General features: G+C 38.8%; 2 protein-coding genes across 8 annotated transcripts in view; one reads left to right on the forward strand and one right to left on the reverse strand.

Moving 5' to 3' along the window:
• Positions 1–18,379, forward strand: part of LOC122835630 (septin-7) — a 43,974-nt gene extending 25,595 nt beyond the window's left edge. For 4 of the 7 annotated variants that reach the window (XM_044124826.1, XM_044124825.1, XM_044124828.1 and 1 more), the window contains 11 exons: positions 5,607–5,707; positions 5,783–5,917; positions 8,588–8,705; positions 9,240–9,332; positions 10,349–10,445; positions 11,664–11,675; positions 14,730–14,781; positions 15,706–15,831; positions 16,072–16,207; positions 16,465–16,610; positions 17,058–18,379. In XM_044124826.1, the coding sequence (XP_043980761.1) occupies positions 5,607–5,707; positions 5,783–5,917; positions 8,588–8,705; positions 9,240–9,332; positions 10,349–10,445; positions 11,664–11,675; positions 14,730–14,781; positions 15,706–15,831; positions 16,072–16,207; positions 16,465–16,610; positions 17,058–17,097 (1,056 nt within the window). In that variant the 3' untranslated portion in view covers positions 17,098–18,379. The remainder of the gene's footprint in view (positions 1–5,606; positions 5,708–5,782; positions 5,918–8,587; positions 8,706–9,239; positions 9,333–10,348; positions 10,446–11,663; positions 11,676–14,729; positions 14,782–15,705; positions 15,832–16,071; positions 16,208–16,464; positions 16,611–17,057) is intronic. The other 3 variants (XM_044124830.1, XM_044124829.1, XM_044124831.1) reach the window with 1 other exon arrangement.
• A 1,070-nt stretch (positions 18,380–19,449) lies between these two features.
• On the reverse strand, positions 19,450–22,065 carry LOC122835632 (C-C motif chemokine 26-like). Its single transcript, XM_044124832.1, has 3 exons — positions 21,937–22,065; positions 19,844–19,967; positions 19,450–19,768 (listed from the first exon to the last, which is right to left on the reverse strand). The coding sequence occupies exons 1-3, from the start codon at positions 21,995–21,997 to the stop codon at positions 19,657–19,659; spliced, it is 297 nt and encodes a 98-aa protein (XP_043980767.1). The 5' UTR covers positions 21,998–22,065; the 3' UTR covers positions 19,450–19,656.
• Positions 22,066–23,125: the final 1,060 nt, after the last annotated feature.

A 23,125-nucleotide genomic window follows, 5' to 3' on the forward strand; every position in this document is an offset into this window, starting at 1 on the left:
AGATATAGATAGATATATCTATGTATATCTATCTATATCTATATATAGGTATATAGTATTGATATTATAAAAGTGTCAATTTGCATTCACTAAATCTTTTTAGACTGTGGCAGGAAGCCGGAGCACCCGGAGAGAAACCTGCAAACTATTTAGAAAGTTTAATTACAAAATGTATTTTTTATCTGCACCTAAAGAGAATTTAGAGAGACCAATTAGACAAATGTGATTTTAGACTGTGAGGAAGTCAGAGCGCCTGGAGAGAAACTTCAGACAAAAAAACAGTAAAATCCATTCACTAAGGTACAAAGGTTTCCAATACTTCTATTTAAAATCCCAATATAGAAACAGAAAAACAGAACAAACCAATGCCAAGGGAGAAAAGTGTTGATTTACTGGCCCAGTAAAAAACAAGACAAGGAAAAAACACCCAGCACAACAAACTAAACAAAAACAAAAAAACTGGCATAAAAACCTCCCAGAAAATTTCTGGGAGGAAATTTGTCTGACTCACTTCACTTTCTTCTTCCTCAAAATGGCCGCTTGTTTCATCCTCTGCATTATTCTGTTCTTCCAGACTTGGAGGTTCTGGCTCCTCTCCAGAACTTTCTTCATCATTCTGGAGAGGAGGGCCAGGAGAAAATGTCACACTAGGTGTGTTTAGGTGGTCACTGTGGGGTTCTTCTACATTCCCTCGCTTCTCATAGACATAAATAAATCCCCTTACATTCATGTCCTCACTGCAGGATTTACCAGCAGTGAGGACATACTCATCCACCACCTTTACTGTCTGTCGTCCCTGAATCAAATAGGTGTAGAAATTAGCTGATTCAGCATCTCTACAGATGACGGACGACAGACAGTACACCTCAGTTCCACTTTCTCCTGGTACCTCCATCACTGGATTGGGAACCACTGGGTATTTTCTAGTGACCCACTGTGGCAGAAACAAAACAATCACTTGGTTGTTGCTCAGGATGTTTTTACGATCTAAGCCGGACCTGCAACTTGAACAAGAAGGCGGGCGCCACATATTTATCCAGTTGTTAAATAAAGAAACAGTGTCGTTAAGTGTAGTCGAGGTCGGAAGCACAACGATAGGGCCGTTATTTAGGATCTGTGAGAAAGATGTTCCACAATCACTGCAGGTGTTTGTGCAGTACATTTCTCGATCTGTGCTGCCACCGTATGAGTCTAGCCAGACAAGAACAGACTCCAGTAAACAAGATATTTGATATTGTTTCCCCACGTCTGGTGACGGTTCTCTCTCCCTCAGTTCCATCAGAACTGGGGAGATTTCTGCTGGGGAAAACAAATATCCTGGTCGGTGGATGGCAGTGTGGATCAGAGAGGCACAGTTTGGGATTGACGAAGCCTCTTTGAACAGGTGTCTCTGGGCCAGACACCGTCTGGTGACGCTCAGGTGGAGAACACTCTGAAAACCGGCACTCATCCAGCTGTTATTGAATCTGTTTACAAATCTACAGATGTCACCCTCTGTCTGTCTCAACCTGCTTTGTTCATCATGTACAACTTTCCCATCCGGGTCAGTTTGTTGTTGAGGAACAGTGCAGTACTGGTTTCCCAAGACATTTCTCTCGTCCTGAGAGACCACTACCCCGGCCGGGGTAGTTTTGTCTTTGGGAAACGTAGAACCATCATTTGCTGGGTTTTCATTACTGATCCTGTCCGTCAAACCAGCTTCCCCTTCTGGGGTGCAGTCTAATTCAGGATCTACAGTAACCCTACGCTTCAACAATGGGTTCACAGACAGATCTCGGACTCTGTTTTCATTGTAAAGTGTTCGTCCCTCTGAAATGAATTCCTCGTCCGAGGAACTCTTCATGTCAGAGGAGCTGGAAAATGTGCCGTCGATCATCAGAGGTTTCTCTGCGAGTTCAGTCCCCGAAAAAACTTTCCCAGCCGGGTCAGTTTTTTCTTTGGGAACAACGGGCAAATTGTTCCCAAAGACTGAACTCACATCCTGAGTTGCGTCGAGAGACGATGTCTTAGTCAAATCCACTGCAGAGGCTTCATAGTCGACTTTCTGGTTGACAGACCAAACTGACCCAGCCGGGTCAGTTTGGTCTTGGGGAACCGTTGAAAGTTCATTCCCAATGGAAGTGCTCTCGTCCTTTGTACTGCGTTGTGAAATCTCCGTCGAATTAATCTCAGTGTCTTCGAAGTCAACTGGCTCGTCTTCAAGACAAACTGACCCAGCCGGGTCAGTTTGGTGTTGGGGAACCGTTGAAAGTTCATTCCCAAATGAAATGGTCTCGTCCTCTGTACTGTCTTCTGAAATCTCAGTCGAATTAATCTCAGTGTCTTCGAAGTCAACTGGCTCGTCTTCAAGACAAACTGACCCAGCCGGGTCAGTTTGGTCTTGGGGAACCGTTGTAGGTTCGTTCCCAAATGAAGTGGTCTCGTCCTGAGTGGCACCCTGGTCCAAGTCCTTTTCTGGCAGGTAATGGTCAAACAATTTCTTCATTCCTGTTGTGACCAGGTAACCAAGTCCCCAACCAACAGGAAAAATTAATGGGTAAGGCATCTCTAAAATACTACAAATCTTTGTCCGAAACGAAGCTGTGTTTCACTGAACTGTTTGGATCCTGACTGACGATGAACTGAGTTACACGCATTCAAAGTGTCATTGACCTTCTATGAGGTCATCATAGAAGGTCTATGAGGTCATTAATGACCTCACTGGAGCTCTGGTGCAAGGTCTTGCTTCTGATCGTTGCTATGGAAACGATCACATCAGTTCTGCATGACTCAAACTATAGATGGAATAATGACTAAATATTTGTATAATGTCATATTTTTAAAATTTATTTAACATAAAGAGATTGACAATAGATTTTTATATGATTGAATTGTTTCATTTGTGGTTTTCTGTATCTGCTGTGGTATAAATTGTCTTAACCCAATTATCCATGATTATTTTTTAACACAATCCTTTGGTAAGCTAGCTGTACCAAACTATGGTCCAGGGATCCCAGTTTGAGAAAGAATCTAATCTAATCTACTATTATCCGACACTTTCATCTCTCTGATTTTAGGGGATAAATCAGATGAGATTAACAATGATTTTCCAAAATGAAAAAAAGAAATGAAATGATCTATGCAGTTTGTCTTCAAGCAGCGAAAAGGTGCATAGACCCTGCAGTCATAGTGATGTAGCCTATATTTTATTAAATGATAACCTGATAAAAAAAAACCTACTTTGAAATATATATTTCAGGACTGTCAGCATTAATGCGTAAATACATGCGATTAATGATCTGAAAAGTTTAACTCGTTAATGTTCCTTCCACTGAAGCACCAATTTACTGTTAACAAAATGACTCATTTTAAACCATCTTGAATATAAATCATAGAAATCTGGCGTGAGACAATAAAAGGCTTTCTGAAACGGTTTAACGGTTCCGTAAGTAAATTTACGGAGTTAAAACTAAACTTGCTACTTACGATGCTAGAGCCGTTCCAGAGTGGACTTTTACATCACTTCTGCTGACTTTATATATTTTGATTTTCTGTTACAAAGTTCACTGATTGGAGATGGAAATATTAACTGAAGGGTTGTTGTTTACTATACTACCACAGTGTGAGTCACATATTCTGTAATGATTGATAAATAATGGATAATTGTTTGTCTATTCTTATTCTAGAGATTCTATGAAGTGTAAAAACTAATTCATTGGGTTTTTCTGTCATCTTTTTTAATAAATTGATCAAGTTTTTTTCATTGGACATCAAAAACAATATGTAAAGCATTTTGAAATGCCTTTCTGCTGAAATGTGCTATACAAATTAAATTTGATTGATTGATTGATAGTGTGAACTATTGCATCAGGTAGTCGATGTTCCATCTTCTCTATTTAAATCTAATGATTACTGAAGGGCAATATAGTATACATACTTCATAATCTGCACTCTTTTGGTTGAAACCAGTATTTATTTACACTTTAGTGTTTTTAATCAAGTATATTTTTTTGTTATTGGAGACTGAGAATCCATTTTATTTTTGTTTTTGTTTATTTTGTTTATCAGCTCCAGTGTTAAATGTTCTTTTGAAAATAAAGTGTCTCTAGTTTTGGCAGGAAATCTCATGCATTATTATTATTATCATCATTTTCATTAAATCAGTGTACAAAGATCTTCAAACAATATTATCGTTTATCGCAATAGTTTTTGAGACAATTAATCGCTCAGCAAAATTTGCTATATTGACAGGCCTACATATTTCCTTTATTAAATCCAGGTGGTTACTGTTTTATGTGGAAGTGTATAATGTATAAATCCAGACTGCTCTCCTGTCAGCACTGTTGTTTTTTCCCCCTCTGTGAATCTTTCACAGAATTGTATGCAAGAATGCAAATTGTCTGCAAAAATTTTAAAGCTATTTCCTAAACTGGTTGCTAGCTTAGAAAGGCGGCCTGGGAATTCATCAGTTAGTTTTCAGATCTAGGAAATGCCTCAGCATGTTGAAGAGTTTCTGACACATCGTTTTTCATTGTCTTCAGTTTGGATACAGTTGAATAAACATGTTTCAGATTTTAAGTAAAAATGAGTCAGCCAGACTTCTGCCTTTCTAAACAGGCTGTGAACAGGACGGCAAGTTTCCAAACTGTAGTTTTTGGATGGCTGCTCTCCTCGGCTCTCTGGACTAACACTTCTCCGCTCTTCTCATTTCCAGCTGTGAGAGTGCATGTCCAGAATGTCTGCTATGAAACACATGTCTAAACAGAACAAAATCCAAACAAAATTGCCTTCACATTCTGCTAACCGGTATTAATTAGAGAAAATAACTTGAATATGTGTGATCGTGAATAAACTTTGCATTGATTTATGAATTTGGGAATGGAGGGAGGTGAAATGGAAACGGTCTTTAGTTTTATTTTACAGAGCAGACAATATTTCTCACCTCTTAAAAGGTCTTTGTTGATTGACTCAGAATCCTCGAAATACTGTTAACTCATGAATACACATCTTCCAAATAAATATGCATGCCATCAATGTTCCTATGTTGTCCGGAAAAGTAGAGAATTTTATTCAAGGGTTTACAAAGTCTGGAATAGTATAGAAAAATATTTGCATTTCCAGATTTTCTGTCCATGTCTAATTGCCGTTTCCTTCCCATCCATCGTTTAACTCAGTTTTTTGGCCGACCCTCCATCCGTGTTCTTCCTCATCCATCTTTTCGTCCCCGCTTCCACCTTTTCATTGAATTATGTACATTGGACCACCACCTACTCCCAGTTCAGTATTCATTGGGAGTGCCCCACTAAGATAATTTTGTCCAATTTTGATATCTGATTTTGATATAAAATTATTGTTTTGGCCAATAATATCAACCAATGTTATAGAATTTATATTTCACTTACCCTTCGGCACCTTAAAAAAGAAACGGCGACACCACTGACTTCATCTCTGCTTCAGTTAAAAATCCCCACTAATCTGCCCTATATCACTAACACTGGTACATGACCAAATAAACCAGTTTTTCTTGCTGTTGATTGTCTGTACCCCCAAAATAAGGGGGTAGGAAGTCTGTAGATTATTGTCGGTGTAGTCACAATTATTCACAAGTGTGTGTTTGTATGTTTTAGGTAGAGCAGTCTAAAGTTTTGATCAAGGAAGGCGGTGTCCAGCTGACACTAACCATCGTGGACACGCCAGGCTTTGGAGATGCGGTGGACAACAGCAATTGGTACGAAATGCCGATAGTCGCATGTTTTCACCTTTTCCAGTATTCCTCTCTGATCTGTTTCCTCCATCTCACCAGCTGGCAGCCCGTCATAAATTATATCGACAGCAAGTTTGAGGACTTCCTGAACGCTGAGTCGAGGGTGAACCGTAGATCCATGCCGGATAACAGAGTTCACTGCTGCCTGTATTTCATAGCGCCTTCTGGACATGGGTGAGTACAGCATGAAATACGAGCTGATCTGAGACTTTTATTTGGAGGAAATGATGTCAATATGGCCACCATGTTTGTCTGGACACCATCGTATGGACGGATGTAGGGAATGCTTGCATGTCCCTGTGTTACAGAGGATGAGGCATGCAACCAAGGTTTGACCCACAAAAGTTATATAACCTAGTTCTGCACATGCTCAGAAAAGATCCGCTCACCATCACTGAATCAGCCAATTAGAATGGAGAGTCATAGATGCTCACAAAGGCAGACAAACGCCTTCTTCTGTCATCTTGAAACCTGTGTGTGTCTGTGTGCAGCTGTGGATTTGTGCAACTTTAAATCCATCTATCCACTTTGGCTTTAAGGAGGGATTTGAATGATCCCTGGAGTGTGAATAAATCTCTGGAGTTTAATCTCCTGCCAGGTGTGTAATTTGCATTAATATGTAAATATTTGAAGGGCAGCAGCCACATTGTGTCATACATGTTCCTGTCTGTTGAACTGGCAGAATTTTTCAACATGTAGATGAACTCAGCTGCACAATAATGTAGAGCAAATAGACCACGCATTACTGCTTAAATTACTCAGTTTTTGCAGAGCTTTTAGCAATGAGATTATGAGGGTGCAAGCAAAATAACTCCTGCACGTTAAAAACTGTAGAAATGCACACAAGTATCTATCTTTCTGTCCCAGATATATGTTCATATGTTGTGCAGACTTACAAAATTTTAAATAATCAGGTTCAATTTTTCAACATGCCCTCTAAATGTCTTTGACTGTAACTTCAGAGACGTTGACAAAAGTGCAGTTTCAAAGCAGCCGCCTTTCCCCTTTTAAATCTTGTCCGCTGAACAGCTGAAACGCACTCCAGAGCCGCTCCTTCCTCAATTCACAGAAAGCTGTAAAATTTGAAAACGTATAAATCTTGTTTTAGAGGTAAGCTCCAGGCGTGTTTCCAGGCTCGATCGTCTTCCAATGGATGGATTTCCAAAAAAGTTCCATCAGCGGATGAAATTTTGTCTGGCTGAAATGGGTTTTATTGATGGTTTCTTAAATCACTGCCAGTGTTCTCAGCTAATTTATGAGTTCTAATTCACAGAAATTCTTGAACACTCAATATCTTGTCTCCCTTAAGTCTGAACGCAGACAACCTGACTCCTGTTTTATCTGGCGCTGCTTACACTCAAATCGCTTTTGGAACAGCAGGACACAAACTTCTTCGTCTTCTTTTTGTCTGCTGCACACATCTTGTCTATTATAGTTGTTTTTGCACAAGCTTCCACAGTTGAATACACGCACAAATCAGGCATTGTTTAATTGCGTAAATAGAAATAACTACATCCATACAGACTCCACTGTTTACTGCCCATTTAATCATATACAATTGTTTTCACTGTAATGGAGTACATATTTGCCTTCCTACACCAGCTCTCTGAGTTCATTGTGTCAGGCGACACAACTAAGCAGAAGACTTATTTAACATTCAGTAGTGAAGACCCTGCAGGGACAGACGGCTTGTTTGTTCTCTTCTTTTGTTTTGCTCTAACTTTCTGTTCTCTGTGGCCCTCTGCTGGCGACCCACTGCACTGCAACTTCTTTGCAAAGTGGTGCAATGAGTAGGAAGGTTTAGATTCATTAATCTGGATTTATTTTTACTGTGAGTAACACTGCCTGACAGCGCTGCTGACCACAAATAAAGTTCACTGATGAATGTGGCAGCTCAGCATTTAATTGAGCCTGAATCTTCAGACTCAAACTCCAGAGACGGACTACAGAGCTGATTCTCATTTGGAGCTCGTTCTCCTCCAACTGCACTTTAAAGGGCTTCTGCAGAAGCATTTTTTTGTACAAACGTTTTAGTACTCTATTATTGTCACACTTGTCAAGGAGAAGTCACATATTAGAAGTATGTTTCCATTGGTTCATCAACAAATCAAATTAGACCAAAAAAAAAGAAAGATTAAGCATAAATAAAATAAAATATTGTGAAGAATGATGTCACACACTTTCTTGGGCATGTGCAGTGCAGTTCCTTTTGCTCTGATCCAAAGCAGAGCTGTTTCCTCTGAAGCATTTATCCTCAAACTATCGCTGAAACATCCCAATGTCACTAAAACCCTCATCTGCCCACCACCTGCAATACTCACTGTCATCTTGCAATCCTTTTTAATTCAGTTCTAGATTTTGTGGGCCAAAGACATGCCTCGACAGACTAAATTAACAGAATATTACCAATTACTACACACTATTAATAGTATTACATATTAACAGGATAGTTCCAGAAAATCCTCACTACTTTGGATACATTCAAAGAACCTCCTTAAACTTCATATGCTTGTCGTCATACTGTGGTATTTAATGTTCTGTGCAGAGGGTAATAATTAGTCACTCAGAGTTGAGTCATAGACTATTTAGTAGGTTATTATAGGTTCCAGGTATTCTCACTATACAGGCCAGTCAGAGATTTGACGAGTTGAAATGCCTTTTACTCCTCTGCCTATAAATCTTCCCAGTTAATTAATAAATAAAGCTCAGTAAATATAACTTAATACAAGGAGATAAACCTGCGTACACATTCTGACACATTTGAATGAATGAAGGTCTGTACATGAATATTATCTCCTTTTGACTTTAATACTTTCCTGTGTTTTTTTTTTTCCTCCACTTCAGTTTAAAACCTCTGGATATTGAATTCATGAAGAGGCTCCACGACAAAGTCAACGTCATTCCTCTTATTGCAAAAGCAGACACACTGACCCCCGAAGAGTGTCAACTGTTTAAAAAGCAGGTTTGTTTGTGATATATTACTTGGTATTAAACATCATTTGCCACACGTCCAAAAAATATTTATGCTGTTACAAAACGGCTCAAGCTTAATATTTTTGTCATAGCATTAGAAAACGGGGAGTGTCTTTGATCAGTTTCATAGATTACTTCTTTTTATTTTTAAAATTCACAGCTAGATGGTGATGTTGGACAGGTTGAGACTTATGCTTAATAGTCTGCTTGTTTATAAGAATGCTGTAAGGTGCGTGCGTGTGTGTGTGTATTTGGCTTAAGATCCTGGTTTTAAAAATATGCCTTAAAAAAATCTTCAACAAAAAAACCAACTACATACTCTTTGTTGACCTCTTTAAGTCGGAGGAAAATGAAGACAAATTATTTCTTGTGTCTCAAGGAAACGTTTTCTAATAAAACACAAATTTTTCCTGAAAATTTCAAAACTGTCTTTATTCTGACTCTTAACCAATTTAAGCTTTGTACTGCATTTCATGTCTTTGGGTCTCGTATCTTTGATTCTGAGTCGCTCGCTCAATTGCAGATCATGAAAGAGATTCAGGAGCACAAAATAAAGATTTATGAGTTCCCCGACACTGAGGACGACGAGGACAACAAACTCATCCGAAAGATCAAGGTAATTGTTATTATGGGGTCATTATTACATATCACGCCGACTTCTGATACAACTTATTAAATTTAGAAGCATCACGGTGACTCAAATATGTAAGGAGTTCAGTAAGTAACAAAATAGGTTTAAATTTTTGTGAGATGAGTTGTTGATGCAAAAATTAGTACAAAACTAATTAGACTGCTGTCTTACTATCGCTGTGTTCCTTCCTGAATGATTTAAGTGTTTAATCCTAACACACACAGGCCCAGGTTAAAACTGTGGTGGACTGTTTTTACATGATCATGTGCAGATATTTATTCTCAACAACATACAAGTGATTCCCACTTCATTTAGCCAATCATGAATAATATTGGTTTAAAATATAGGCGTTGAGCTCTTTGGTTGCCAAAGATCTAACAAATTTTCTTGGCATTTGCAGCTCCCAACGTCTCCACAATATAAAGATTCAAACATCTTCTCTTCTCTTAGTTTCCTGATTTCGTTCCAGTGTCTTAAAAGGTCAGAACATATTCTAGATTTATGGTACTATTACTGCTCCCATCACATAAAATACCATATAAATATTTTATAGCGCAAAACAAAACCTTTAGGTCACATTTGTGAAAACACTCAAAATCATTTCAATGTGAAACTACATTAATCATATTCATTATTATTACTAGAAACATAGAGTAGTGAAATATTAATGAAGTAACACCCACCTGTTTGACCAGTTGACTTACAAAATCACTAAATAGAGAACAAAACGGGCTGTAGTCACTCCCATCCGCAGTTCAAATTGTGGAACATGTGGAGCCTTCACTGGGTGCAGGCCAGCTGTGTTTTCTGCTTGGTGTTTCCATCATCCTCATTCAGAAAAGATTAAGTTCAGATGTGTTTCATGAGTTTTCTCTGTGGAAAGATGTCTGCAGTTTGGCCTGTTGAAGGAACCAAGTAATCTTGCAAGATTGTGAATTCTGAAATCAACTTTTTCTTGTTTGTTTGTTTGTATGTTGCTGTTTTTCGTTCTCTCCTTTTAGGAGAAGATGCCTTTGGCTGTGGTTGGCAGCAATGTGGTTGTAGAGGTGAACGGCAAGAAGGTCAGAGGTCGCCAGTACCCGTGGGGCGTGGCAGAAGGTAGGTTCGCTCAGGGCCAGGTCTGGAAGAGAGCAAAAAGGCTCCGAGTTTGTAAACGACACAGGCGACGAGAAGCAGTGTTTAGCTAAACCAAACAGCTGAGAAACCCACATTGTGTTTTAAGTTTCTGTAAGGTTTCTAATTTGGTTCTGTGTGAACTCTCACTGCACTCTGTCAGGCAGGGAGTCGTGCCAGAAAGAGGCTCAAATATGTCGCTGTTTAAAGTGTTTGGGAAGTATCCCACAGGCTGTTCTTCCTGTTTGGATGGATGAGACATGATTTTTCCCGAAAGAATGGCACACGATGCATGTTCTCCACAGTGACCCTTTGTGTCCACTCTGTGTGTTTATTACCGGGTAATGCATTAGCTTGTCAAAATGTTTATCAGCCAAACCTTATTTAGAGCTGCTATGATTGTTTAAGGGATTGTTTACAAGTACATATAGAGTCCACATTCAGCATAATGATAGCACCGTTTGAAGCTATTCTTCAAAACTAATTTACCTACTTTACCTACAGTCCTAGTACTGTCAGAGTAAGTTTAGTTTAGTTGTATAACTTTGAGATGTAAATACCTTATTTGTTTTTAAGCCGTTCAGTCTAATTGGAATTGACTAAAAGCTAAATCCCCAGAGGGGAACCATAGGCATTGTGGCTCTTTTTGTCCAATCAAACTATATCACGAAGAAGAAGAAACTGATTTACTAAGTCAGGGAAATATGTGTTAATCGTAAATAAAACCAAAGCTCCCTGAACTGAACTCATCTCCATCACTCTTTGATTTCCTCTTTAACCATTGCTGGGTTTATGAATCTTTTTTAGCCTGAGATATCAGCTTAACCACAGATTTGATGTGTATAGCGTTGAATTTTGACAAGTGAGAGGTTATCCGGTTATTTATTTCCCTCCTCCCTTCCCTTCTGCACCGGTGTACACACTTGTTGGTAGAGTTGATCCTGATGGGGATTCTGGAAAAGGAGAAAAGACCCAGAGTCCATTCTCACTATCAGCCACTATGAACTGTTCCTCTTTTCCTTGTTGTTGTTGTTGATGTTTCAGAAAGTCAGTATTTGTTTATTCTTAAGAAAATAAAGTGAAATACCTTTTTTGTTACTTTGTGGTTGACCATGTATCAGTCTATCACTGTTTCATTCTTTCTTTTCTCTCTTTTTTTCCTTTTTTTTTTGTTCTTTGTCTACTCTATTCCATGACTGACAGAGGGCATTTTTGGTAAACAAAACCATCTTTCACTTTATTTCATCCTCTCTTTTTACCCCCACACCTCTTGCCTCAATGTAAACTCCCTCCTCCCTCCTGTCAGAATCTGCCCATCCCTCCTTTGCCTCCACTTTTCATTTGCTTTGCTGTCACATCATCAGGCTGATGGTCCAACCAATGCTCGAATCAGACTTGGGCTATAGACTAAAAGTCTCCTTCACACTTCAGTAAATTAATTATGCGTAATCTCTGACATAAACTTATCTAGATGAATCTAGATTACATTTGCCTTTCAGATCGGTCTGAATGAGCTAGCGCATTAGTCTTGGTTCTCCCAGCAACTTGCTTCCATCTTTTTTGACGTATTACAAGATCCTGCAGGGTGCTTTTCCCGATGCTGCTTGCTAACACAGTGTGCAAACTGTCTGCTTGAAAAAGAGCTGAATGATCATTTTTAAGCAGTAAAAGTCTTAGATCTACCCGGAGACGAGGTTTATTCCCAGGTCTGATGCTGTAAATAGTCATGGAGAGAACTAGAGGCTGTTTGGTGCTGAATCCCCATCTGCAACAGGAACGTGTCACCCTAACGTTGCGGTTTCCTTCTTTGCTCCCAGGGCGTTTAAACACATCGCCATCGCTCTTAAACGTGAGCCCCGATTCACCCTGCAGCTCAGCTTGTGACGCCGCAGGCTGAGCTGAATGGTGCGGAGGGAGGATGGTGAGACGGCCCTGCTGTATCTTTGGATCAAGGACTGGAATCCAACATGTGCTAACACATTGCTTATAGTCTCATGAGTAACTGAGGGTATGTTGGTGTACTAGCAAGCCATGTAGCAGCTCATTTAGGGAAATAAGGTAACGTGGCTTGTCATGAATGTTCACTCGTTAGCATTCACAGAGTTTGAATGTTCGAGCTTTAACTTGGTGGAAAGATGTCTTGCTCAAATGTAGTTCTGCATGTATTAAATCAAAGGCTGTCCTCTTTTTTTTTTCATTTAACTAATGCAGTTCATCATCATAGCCTAAGTGAACCCAGTCTAGTATATAAAAACACTGAAAATACCTGATTCATGTGGAACTGTATTCTGATTGGTTAACTTTTAAAAAATTATATTGGACAACCAAGCAGTAGCAGCAATCAGGTGTTTTCTGTCATTTATTAATAAATAAGATCTTTATTTTCATAGTTGAAACTTAATTTTTCTTTGACCTTCAGCCTCCCACATAGCTCCTCTTCCTGGTCCCTTACTGAGGCTTGCACCCCCTGCTGGTCATGCACAGAACCTCCTGAAACACCCCCGTCCAACCACCACACACCCCCACACCCTTACAGAGACCTGTGCTCCTTAGCCAGCCAGTTTGGTCACATGCAGGTTTTGGTGTTTGAGCCGGGCCAAATCTGGGCTGAATCTGGGCCAAATGCTGGCCAGTTCTGGGCCACGTGTGAGCCGCACCAATCCCAGCAGCTCCAGACCCAGATTTAGCCCCTCGCTGGGCGCACACAGTAACTCAAAAACCGTACCCCTCCCCTTCGTCAGAGCTCCCTCCTCTAGAAGAGACAGGAGGTCAGTGGCTGGTTTGGAAGGCCAAGGGCAACGTCAGCTTAAGTTTCATCAATGGTAAGGTGTCCTCCTTCCCCCCACCCCCACTGGTGATGATGTGCTGCTGAGTTGGTTGGAGGCTAAACTAGAAGGAGCAACGTTCTGAATGAAGAGGAGGCTTGGAGATCCACCGTGTTCAACCTGAGCAGTAGTCTATCTGCAGTACTTTTCCAGAATCCCGTCTGTCCTCATAACCCTGTCGTCTTTGTCTCAGTATTTAAACCATCTAACTGAACCGTGACGTGTGAGCAGCTGTGTTTGCTGTTGTTTCTCCCACAACACCTCTGTTTGTGTTGCATCTGTGAGTCCAGTAGAGAACTGTGATCGGATGGGACGCTTTTCTTTTCCTACATAAGCAAAACTACGAACATGCGAAAGTTGCAATTTTGTATCAGATGCCAGATTAGTTCAAACTGGTTCCAGTGTTAGTCTTGATGTTTGTTTTTTACATGTAGTGCCCTAAAGAAGTCATTTTCGCCTTTTTTTGTAAAATAATTACAAAGTTCAATACAATGTACTGGTATTTTATCTGATAAACCGATGCAATGTAATATAGATGTGAAGTGGATCAGTATATACATATATATATATATATATATATATATATATATATATATATATTTGTTGTTTCCTGCGGGTTTGGCATTGTTCGGTCTGTTTTGGCTGGAGTCCAGCAGATTTACCAATTTATCATTAATGATTAGGAGCGAAACTGGAATGGTGTGATTAAGCAGAGGTTTGTCCTCAGGTTGTCCTGTAGGTGGCAGCAGTGCACATACAGATACCCTCAGAGGCTCATTGACTTTCTGAGTGTTTTTGCTTTGGGCTTCTAAGTGACACTGTGAGAAGACTTTCATTTAGAAACTTGAATAGTCCTGAAACTAGGGCTATTTTATTGAAACCATTCAAACAATAAAATTTAGTGTAAGACTTTTTTTTTTTTTCAGGAATCATTTCAGACATTATGATTGTGGGAGGAAACTGCAGCATGTATGCTGATGCTTTAAAGTATGAATTAAAAACTAGATGAAGCCATCCTGTCTGATCACGGTCTGTAATCCTTCTGTCCTTCGTTTTCTGTGAACGTGTTACTACAACTGATTCTACTCACACTTTAAACACTGGCGCCACCTGAACAGACCTCGTTGAATGTAGAGCCCTTCCTCTAGAACCGCTGAATGAATGATCACGTTGTCTTCTGTTAGTTTGATAACTATTTCCATTTTAATATCTCTGTTTTATTGTAACATTACTCAATCCATGCTCTAGCTACTGTCAGTAACATCCTGGACATCGTGTTGGTCTCAGTCTGTTTGGAGAGCAAACAAATCCCTGACGACTGGAAATCCACAGCAGAAGCTGTTAGATATCCAAGTTTCTGCCTCCGTTTCCTGGGAGGCATCAATGTTAAAATGTTTGTGTCTCTCACTGCTGCTGCGTTTTCCTCTTTGTTGCTTTGTTTCAGTGGAGAATGGAGAGCACTGCGACTTCACGGTTCTGCGCAACATGCTGATCCGGTGAGAAACGGAGCTTTTACTTCAGCACTTTTAAGTTTGCCCTGCTGGCTCTGAGTGTAATCGCTTTGTTTTAGTCCAAGAGATGGATGAAAGAAAGCGCTGCAGGTTCATTAGTAGAGTGCTGAGTCTGGTAGAAAAAGCGCGAATTAAGATTATACACATTTTTCCAAAACCTAAATCAGATCAAATGCCGATTTGTTGAGGCATTTACAGAATAGAAAATGTGGGAGTTTTTGGTTTTCATACATTTATTGAACTAAGTAGAACAATTATATTTGTCAGAAATTTGTGCATTATTTATTTTAAATTAGCAGTGTTTAGCCCTATAACAAGCTTCTGTTTTATATAAATGACCAAAAACATAATTTGTCATAAATTATCTGTCGTTACATTTATGTATTGATGGAAAATGCATTTATTTTCACAGTCATTCTTAAAGGAAAGTTTTTGCATAGCAAATTTCAAACGGGACAATTCAGAATGACGGGGAAAGATATAAATCACATCAAAAACACTTTGAAGATATCAAAAGAAATGTCGTAAAAACGGAACATTTTATTATTAAAATGCTAATTTTGCACAAATTTCTGTATTTATTTTTTTTAATTACAATTAAATTTAAAAAGAACCTTTAATCACGTCCACAATGGGGTTTTTATTTTAGATTGTAATATGTTTTTATTTTTTTTCATATTATGTGTTTTATTTTTGATACCTGCTATCTAAAACCTTGTAGATGAAGCAAGGGCATCATGTAAAATGTAATTTTTTATTTTATTTATTTATTTTTTTTACTTTTCATCATGTTATAACATTATTCCTTAATGCTTTGATTCCTTCATGCATGTTTGATAAATCCTTATATATTCTGGTGGATTTGGGGAACCTTCATGTCTCCTTATTTGTCTTTCTGTCCTTCCAAAGGACCCACATGCAGGACCTGAAGGACGTCACCAACAACGTCCACTATGAGAACTACCGCAGTAAGAAACTGGCCGCCGTCACCTGTAACGGGGTGGACACCTCAAAGGCCAAGGGACAGCTCACAAAGTAAGACCTCAGTGCTCAAAATTACACTTGGAAGGAGAAATGACCAAATATCTATGCAGATATGAAAACACTGAAATTCTGCTTGTTGTGGGTGATAGTAACTGAATGTTTGTGGTTTATGGAGTCGGGCACATCAGGAGTTATACTCAGCGTGTCAGATCAGTTTCTGCTGATGGAAACCAAATCAGACAGAGTGAAGTCAGCTTTGCGACTACTTTAATCTTTACTTTCTTTCCACAGAAGTCCTCTGGCTCAGATGGAGGAGGAGCGCAGGGAGCACGTGATGAAGATGAAGAAGATGGAGGCAGAGATGGAGCAGGTCTTCGAAATGAAGGTTAAGGAGAAGAAGCAGAAGCTGAAGGATTCAGAGGCTGAGGTTGGTGTGCTGCTCATACTGAAGAAACAAAAGTTTCAAATCAGCAGGAACTTATTTTAATTAATGAACATTATATTTTATTATTAAACAAATTTAAAAGAGCCATGGAAATGAGGGTAACAATGAAACTGTTACATGAACCTGTAAATACTGAAAACTACATCATTTCTTGCTAATTCTCACCAGCAGTGACGGCATCTAGAATTGAGCTTAATTTAGAGTTTCAGAGTGACTCTTTTGCTATTTTTAATCCAAAGCTGGAGAGGCGCCACGAGCAGATGAGGAGGAACCTGGAGGCGCAGTACAAAGAGCTGGAGGAGAAGAGGCGAGTGTTTGAGGACGAGAAGGCCAACTGGGAAGCTCAGCAAAGAATCCTGGAGCAGCAGAAACTGGACGCCTCCAAGTCAGTAACACCTCGATGTCATGTTGGTCACCTTCTGTCCTTCCAAAAAGAGCCAAATACTGTGGTGTTTGAAGTAACTTCATGATCCTCTGCTTAAGACAATCATGTGACCCCCTGGTGACCTTTTTAAGAATTTGATTCACATTTATCCAAATGTTATTTAGTCTTATTTTTCATTGGAAATGGAGACCACGTGTGAAAGGCAAACACAGTTTAATAAAACATCAGAGTTTATTTGAACATAGATTTCATTGTCCTGCTTATATACAAATACTGCTTATAGGCATTCAAATGAATATTCCATACCATTTTTTTATGTAATTCTTCATAAATTCTGCTTTTTTTTCCCCTTATAAATGTCTTTCATTATTTAAAGTATTCACATCTCTAGGCATAAATGTATTTTTTTTTTCTGTTTGTAACATAATTTAATTATTTCTCCCTCAGGACAATGGAGAAGAACAAGAAGAAAGGAAAAATCTTTTAAAAGCCCGAGTCGACCTCCCTGTTTGGTTTCAAACTTTCTCCTCTCCATCTCCTCTGAAGTCTTCGTGTCATGTGGGCCTGAGACCGCACACTCAGTCAGAAATCAGCTTCAACCTCCTCATATCACACGACACACACGCCGACTTGTCTCTGCGGCGCTTCTGGTTCTCATGAGGAATGAGAACCAGAAGCCTGAGCTTTTCCATTTTCCTGTATTTCTAGACAAAGAGGGGACTTCCTCGGAGTTGACACGTGGCAGGGACCGTGCATAGCCATTTGTAAACATGTAGTTGTTCGTAGGTCTGCAGATAAGCGAATGGTTTCTTCTAACCGTTATGAATTTGACACCTTAAACCCTCGCTGAGCGATTTGCAGCGAGGTCGGATAGATGTAGCTCAGAGAAATGCTCCCATCAGGACCTGCTTCCTCCAGCTGCAGACAGACCAAGTTAGCCAAGATGTTTAACCTTCAGCTGCTGTCGGCTATTGCAACATCTCCATCTGACTCAGGATTTTACTTCTTTCAAAGAAAAGAGTAACTAAAACTAGGAAAATATGATTCTATAACAGTATCTGAGTTTTAAAACGTATGTTGGCAAAATGTTCCTCCAAAATAACCATTTTTGTATTTTCTTGTTAAAAATGTCTTCTGTTAACAGACGCAAAGATCACATTTAAATGAAATATAATGTCCTCGTATTTAGCATTTTTGTCCAGTTAACCAGTTTAAATCGAAATGTTTTTCTTTTTATATGATGAATTTCACATTTTTAAATCTATAAATTTAAGGATTGCATACTTGTATACATTTTTTTTTTTTTCCCCATAATAAAACGGCATGATGAATTTGTGCTACGTTTTTATCAACGCATTTCAAATTTAAACCGGTTTCTATAAATAATCAGGTGTGAAGTTGTGGGTTCTGGCAGGTCGGGGTGTTTCGACATGATTCACTGTGCGGTGGCAGGTCTGTGTTATTTTATCAAATACTCAATAACATAGAGATTTTTGTTCACCTGAAACAAAACAAAGACGGGCGCGTTCTTCTGCTCGCATATATTTTTACTTCCATCTGTTTAAGACGTTATGCAAAAGACAAATTGGTGTGAAATCTCTCCTTGTCGCAGTAAATAGAAATGTTTTTAATATCGTGGTGTATGTGTGTGACGGTTGTCGTCATAGACCTCGAACCTTCATCTCCAGAATTTGGCCAAATTACAAAATTTATCTTTATGACCATTTAAAGAAACTTGAACCAAAGTGTTCTTTTTTTTTTTTTTTTTTTAATAAAAAACACTTTTTGAGTCGATAAACAATAAAGTTCATATGATTAAAATCTCCAGTTTTTTCCTCAGAGTTGTAATGTTTTATTTTCATATGATTAAAAAAAATACTCTATGTACAGCTGAATATAAAGTTTTTGATTTTGTGTTGAGTAGATCAATAAAGGGACAAACCTGCAGCACATAAAGCATTAACTAAATGCATACATGACTCTCCTCCCTTTGTTTTTCTTCCATTTAATTATTTTTTGTTTTGCATTGCATCTTGATAAACTATATGTAAACGCATCCATCTACACATCTGCACCCTTAAAGACCTTTTTCGTTATTTTGCATCAAATCTGAGATCATAAGGAACTTCAACGACTGGCCCAAATGCATCAGTTTAGCTGTATTTTTTATTTGTAATATTTTCTTTTTATATATAAATGCTGTGTTTCTTCTCTTTGTTTATCATGTGTTCTGTCTCTTAACTGTACATGGTTAATATTAAAGTTATGCTTTAACAACATCTGCTTCTGGGTTTTTTTCTCTGTAAACACCTGAATTTTAATCATTTCCAACTTTTTATTGCAATTTCTGTGAGGTAAAATTTTGGAGAGGTTTTTTGTTTTGTTTTTTCTGGGAAAGATGAACAAATTATTGTAAACATTTAGTTTCGAATTTTCTCAAGCTACTTGTTTTTCATGTGCATTTCTGTAAAAAAACGAATATCAAATAGTGGTATTTCAGTAATTTACTTTAAAAGGTGAATAGGACTGAAGAAAACATACATTTAATAATTTTTGTTTTCACCGAATATTTTTAAATCGGCTTTCTAAAGTCATTACATTATCTACCAAATCAAGATTATTGGTTCATGCAATAATGCAAAATTGAAAATTTTGTAATTTGCCATTTATTTCATGCTCCTACAAAACTGATTTTTTTATTATTATGATTCAATATATTTTGTAAATCACTCTGTGGTTTCTGACCCATAAAAAATGCTAGATGGATAAAATGTACTTGTTTACTCACTAAATTCATAACATTTCACTGTTCTGCAGTTTATTAATGAATCAAGTCTCATTCTTGTGAAATAAAGCTTTAATAGTAAAGTATCAGAAGTAGCACAGTAATATATATTTATGTGTAAGTTCCATACAAAGTAAAATAATACATGTTTAGGATATATGTAAGAATACAGTCAAAATCTGTCAGCTGGTTTGTTTCCTCAGTGATGAACAAAGATTTGAACCTTGCTGTGACACTGCAGAGTGACGTTCTTCGTGCTGTTCACACCGGAAGCGAAGTGGACGTGGCGACTTGTTTCGGAGTTTTCAGGAAAGCCTTGATGGCCCATTTCTGATCCACGTTCACGCAGAAGTTTCCTCGCGGGGTGTTGATCCTGTAGAAGGATAAATCTGCTTTACTCAAAAGCTCTTTGCGTAAACCTGGGTTATCAGTGAGACAAAAAACGTACACAAATCCTCGTTTGGAGCAGCTCTCGTGAGTTTTGGCAATGGACCGAATCTCTCCGACGGGAATCCTGCCCATGAAGAAGTGAAAGCAGCACTTCCCGGGCTTCAGGGCATTTGGTCCCTGAGCTGGAAAAAGAATTTTAAAAATGAGTTTACAGAGATAAATAAATCATGACCTCCTGAAACCGCATTTTTATCTTTTATGCCATGAGTAAAACGTGTCCTCAAGTCAGGACCAAGTCAGATGCAAACATTTACTCACTAAAACTCTTAAAACCAACATTTTGACACAATGGACTGGAAACGGAGAAAACCGTCCTCAGGTTGTCATTTTTCATCTAAAACATTTTTTTTATATAAAACTCCATTAACTTTTGAACTCTTGAGAAGAACACATCTTCCTACATGCCACTTGTAAAAAAGGAAGTTTTGAAAATGCTTGAAGATGTAGGTCTCCTGTGAAATTAGTTGTAGGCTATAGCCACCATTTGTGAGAACGTTTTTGTGTCCGGATCTTCCTCTGAACAGGTATTACAACCGAGGACGTTTGGAAAGCTTTCTGTTTCCTCAACAATACTTCTTGGTTTCGGCTCTGCGTGTTTGATTTTAGAAACAAACCCCACATAAAACTTTATCGTTGCCCAAACGGTTGGCTATTGGATGCTGGTTCACTTGGAGTGAATCAATCATTTTAAGGGCATTCCTTATTCAGCGTATGAGGGGAAAATGACATCTTCAAACATTTGACGTATGCAAAATAGGGCTGCACTGATTGCAGTTTCCAATTACAGATCTGTAACCTGACCTGCCGATTCCGATTTTGACCGATACAGAGGATTTTGTCAGAAATGTCGCTAAATATAGCAAGAAAGTCGCTGAGTTTGCAACAGTGGGGTGAATATTGTAAACTATTGTAAACCAGACTTGATCTGGTGGGTGGGTGTGTGCTAAACCTCTCTCACTGCAAAGTAAAACCTTTGCCAGGGTAGATAAAACCGGCTTCACATGTAAGTATCAACCGATCACTGATCTCACAAACTTCAGGAAGCTGACTGATTTCTCGGCTGGCCGATTTAATGTGCAGCCCGGATTTAAATTGATCATAGTATGTAGAAAGTTAAAAATGGGGCATAATAAGAGAGCCATCCGCGTACCGTGATTCAACAGCCACTTGGTACAACACTGCAGTACAGTGTTGTATCGCTTAGCCCAAAACAAAAAATCTTGCTCTAATCACTTGAAAAATGTTGTTGTCTTGCCTCAGGTTAAAATGTTCTCCAGGCCATATAATTTTTTGCAACAGTAAAATTTACATTTGATGTTTCTAAGCAATTTCTTGGCTTCATCCAAAGCTCGTTGTTCTCTCTTTTTTTTTTTTTTTTTTTTTTGTTCCATTTGAAAGCATTTGAGATCATTTTTAACTGAGCAATCAGTACATTTATTCGCTTCTGTAAACTTCCTCCTCTCCAAACCAACTTCTCAATCAAAGTATTCTGTTTCTACTTAGATTCTTAGAAAGCAATGGGCTTTGACCAGCAAAGTGCATTGCTGGTCGCTAAAATTATTTAGTGTTTAGTGCAACAATAAATAAGCAGCAGCTTATTTATTGTTGTACATGATATCACTTTGGTATCAAATGATATCAAGCACTGGAATTACTCGGAACAATGATCCAAAGAGCCCAGCTATTAATGACTCAAAATTAAGATCTAGAAGTGGCCTAGTCAAAGTCTGGAATTATAATAAAGGTTGCTGGCGCTCAAAAATTATTCACTGTGGCTGATTTTAAAACAAATCCCCGAGCGAGATTGTGCCACACTTCCTCTGCAGCATAGACTTGCTAATAAATCTACAAAGGACTCATAATTAGAGACGCAAGTAATTGGCAAACTACATTTTCACATATAACCAGATTGGTTTGTATAGTATTTCTCCTTAAATTTAACCATCTTTTGAAACGTGCATTTTGTCTGTGCTCTGGTTATCTTTCACACTAGAAATATTTTTGAATCAATAAAAATCCTAAAACAGCAGAAACCCGTGAGTGTTTGCTGGTTGTTGTGTGTGTCGGGGTGCAGAGAGGAGCCAGACTTACGCATTGCATCGCAGCAGCAGACGGCGAACAGCAGCAGTAGTCCCACGGTGAGAGTCTTCATGTTTACTTCTCTTCAAAGGTGGCGGCACGTTTGAAATGATCTATCCTCGAAACCTCGACCTATATTAGCCTGATTGCGCTCAGATCTGCATATTCATGAGCTGAAGGGAACTTTTTTGGAATTCACCCACCGTCTATGAACTTTGCTTCGAAATCAGGCCAAAGGAAGGTGGGGGATTTGGTGGTGACCCTCTTCCTGAGTACCCAATGTACGCAGCATCTCCATCTGCTGTGTAGTTACATAATGTTTTTTCCTGATTGTTTCCACCGTGGAAATCCTTTGGGCTCACTAGAATAAAGAACAGCGGAGTCCGTTTTCCACAAAATGAGCCCGGCCTTTTTCAGCGAAAGCTTTTTGAGGCTGTCAGTTCATCCCGCAGCAACCCTACAATTTAACAACTTCTAGGACCATTAATGGTACTAAGAGATAAAACAATTTGTTTTATCTTATGGTCTTTACGATTCTTCTCTCCCATAAGAAAGAAGTCACATGTTGCGTCAGTCGGCTGAGATTTGTAAACATCCTCTGGTTTTTGATTAGGTCGGGACTTTGACAGGGCCACTCCAATACCTTAACTGGTACTTTGTTCATGTTTGCCTCCTGTCTGGGTTTATGTTTCTATTGATGATCCATTTTGATCCAAGCTTCATAGACGAACAGCTTTACATTTGACTCCAGGAGGCTTGTCACGTGGAGTTCATGTTCAATGACTTCAAAGAGCCCAGGTCGAATAAACCCCGACATCATCACCCCTCCAACACCTTGCTTGACTGTGATCCTGAGCTTGTCTATTTAAGCAACATTGTTCAAGTAGTTTTGTTCTTCATTCTGGTTAATTTTGGCCAACCACATTCATGCTGCCTTGTTCATTTTGGAAAGAAGAAGCAAATTTGGACATTAATTATGTGTGGACAGCATGAAAAGTGTCACATGATATTTATTTTATTGTTGTTTCATGTCTAATTAATGCCAAGAGGACCTTGTTGGACATCTGCTGGCCTTTATTGAGCAGAATGTGATGCTTTATTGACACCAGGCTTCAAGCAATTTTCAGCAGAAACCATTTCAAATTGATTCTAGGACATGCATCGGGTTTTTTTTATAGATTCATATTTTCTTTTATCTGGT

Source organism: Gambusia affinis, linkage group LG08, assembly GCF_019740435.1.
Source record: "Gambusia affinis linkage group LG08, SWU_Gaff_1.0, whole genome shotgun sequence".
In the NCBI taxonomy this organism is placed as follows: domain Eukaryota; kingdom Metazoa; phylum Chordata; class Actinopteri; order Cyprinodontiformes; family Poeciliidae; genus Gambusia; species Gambusia affinis.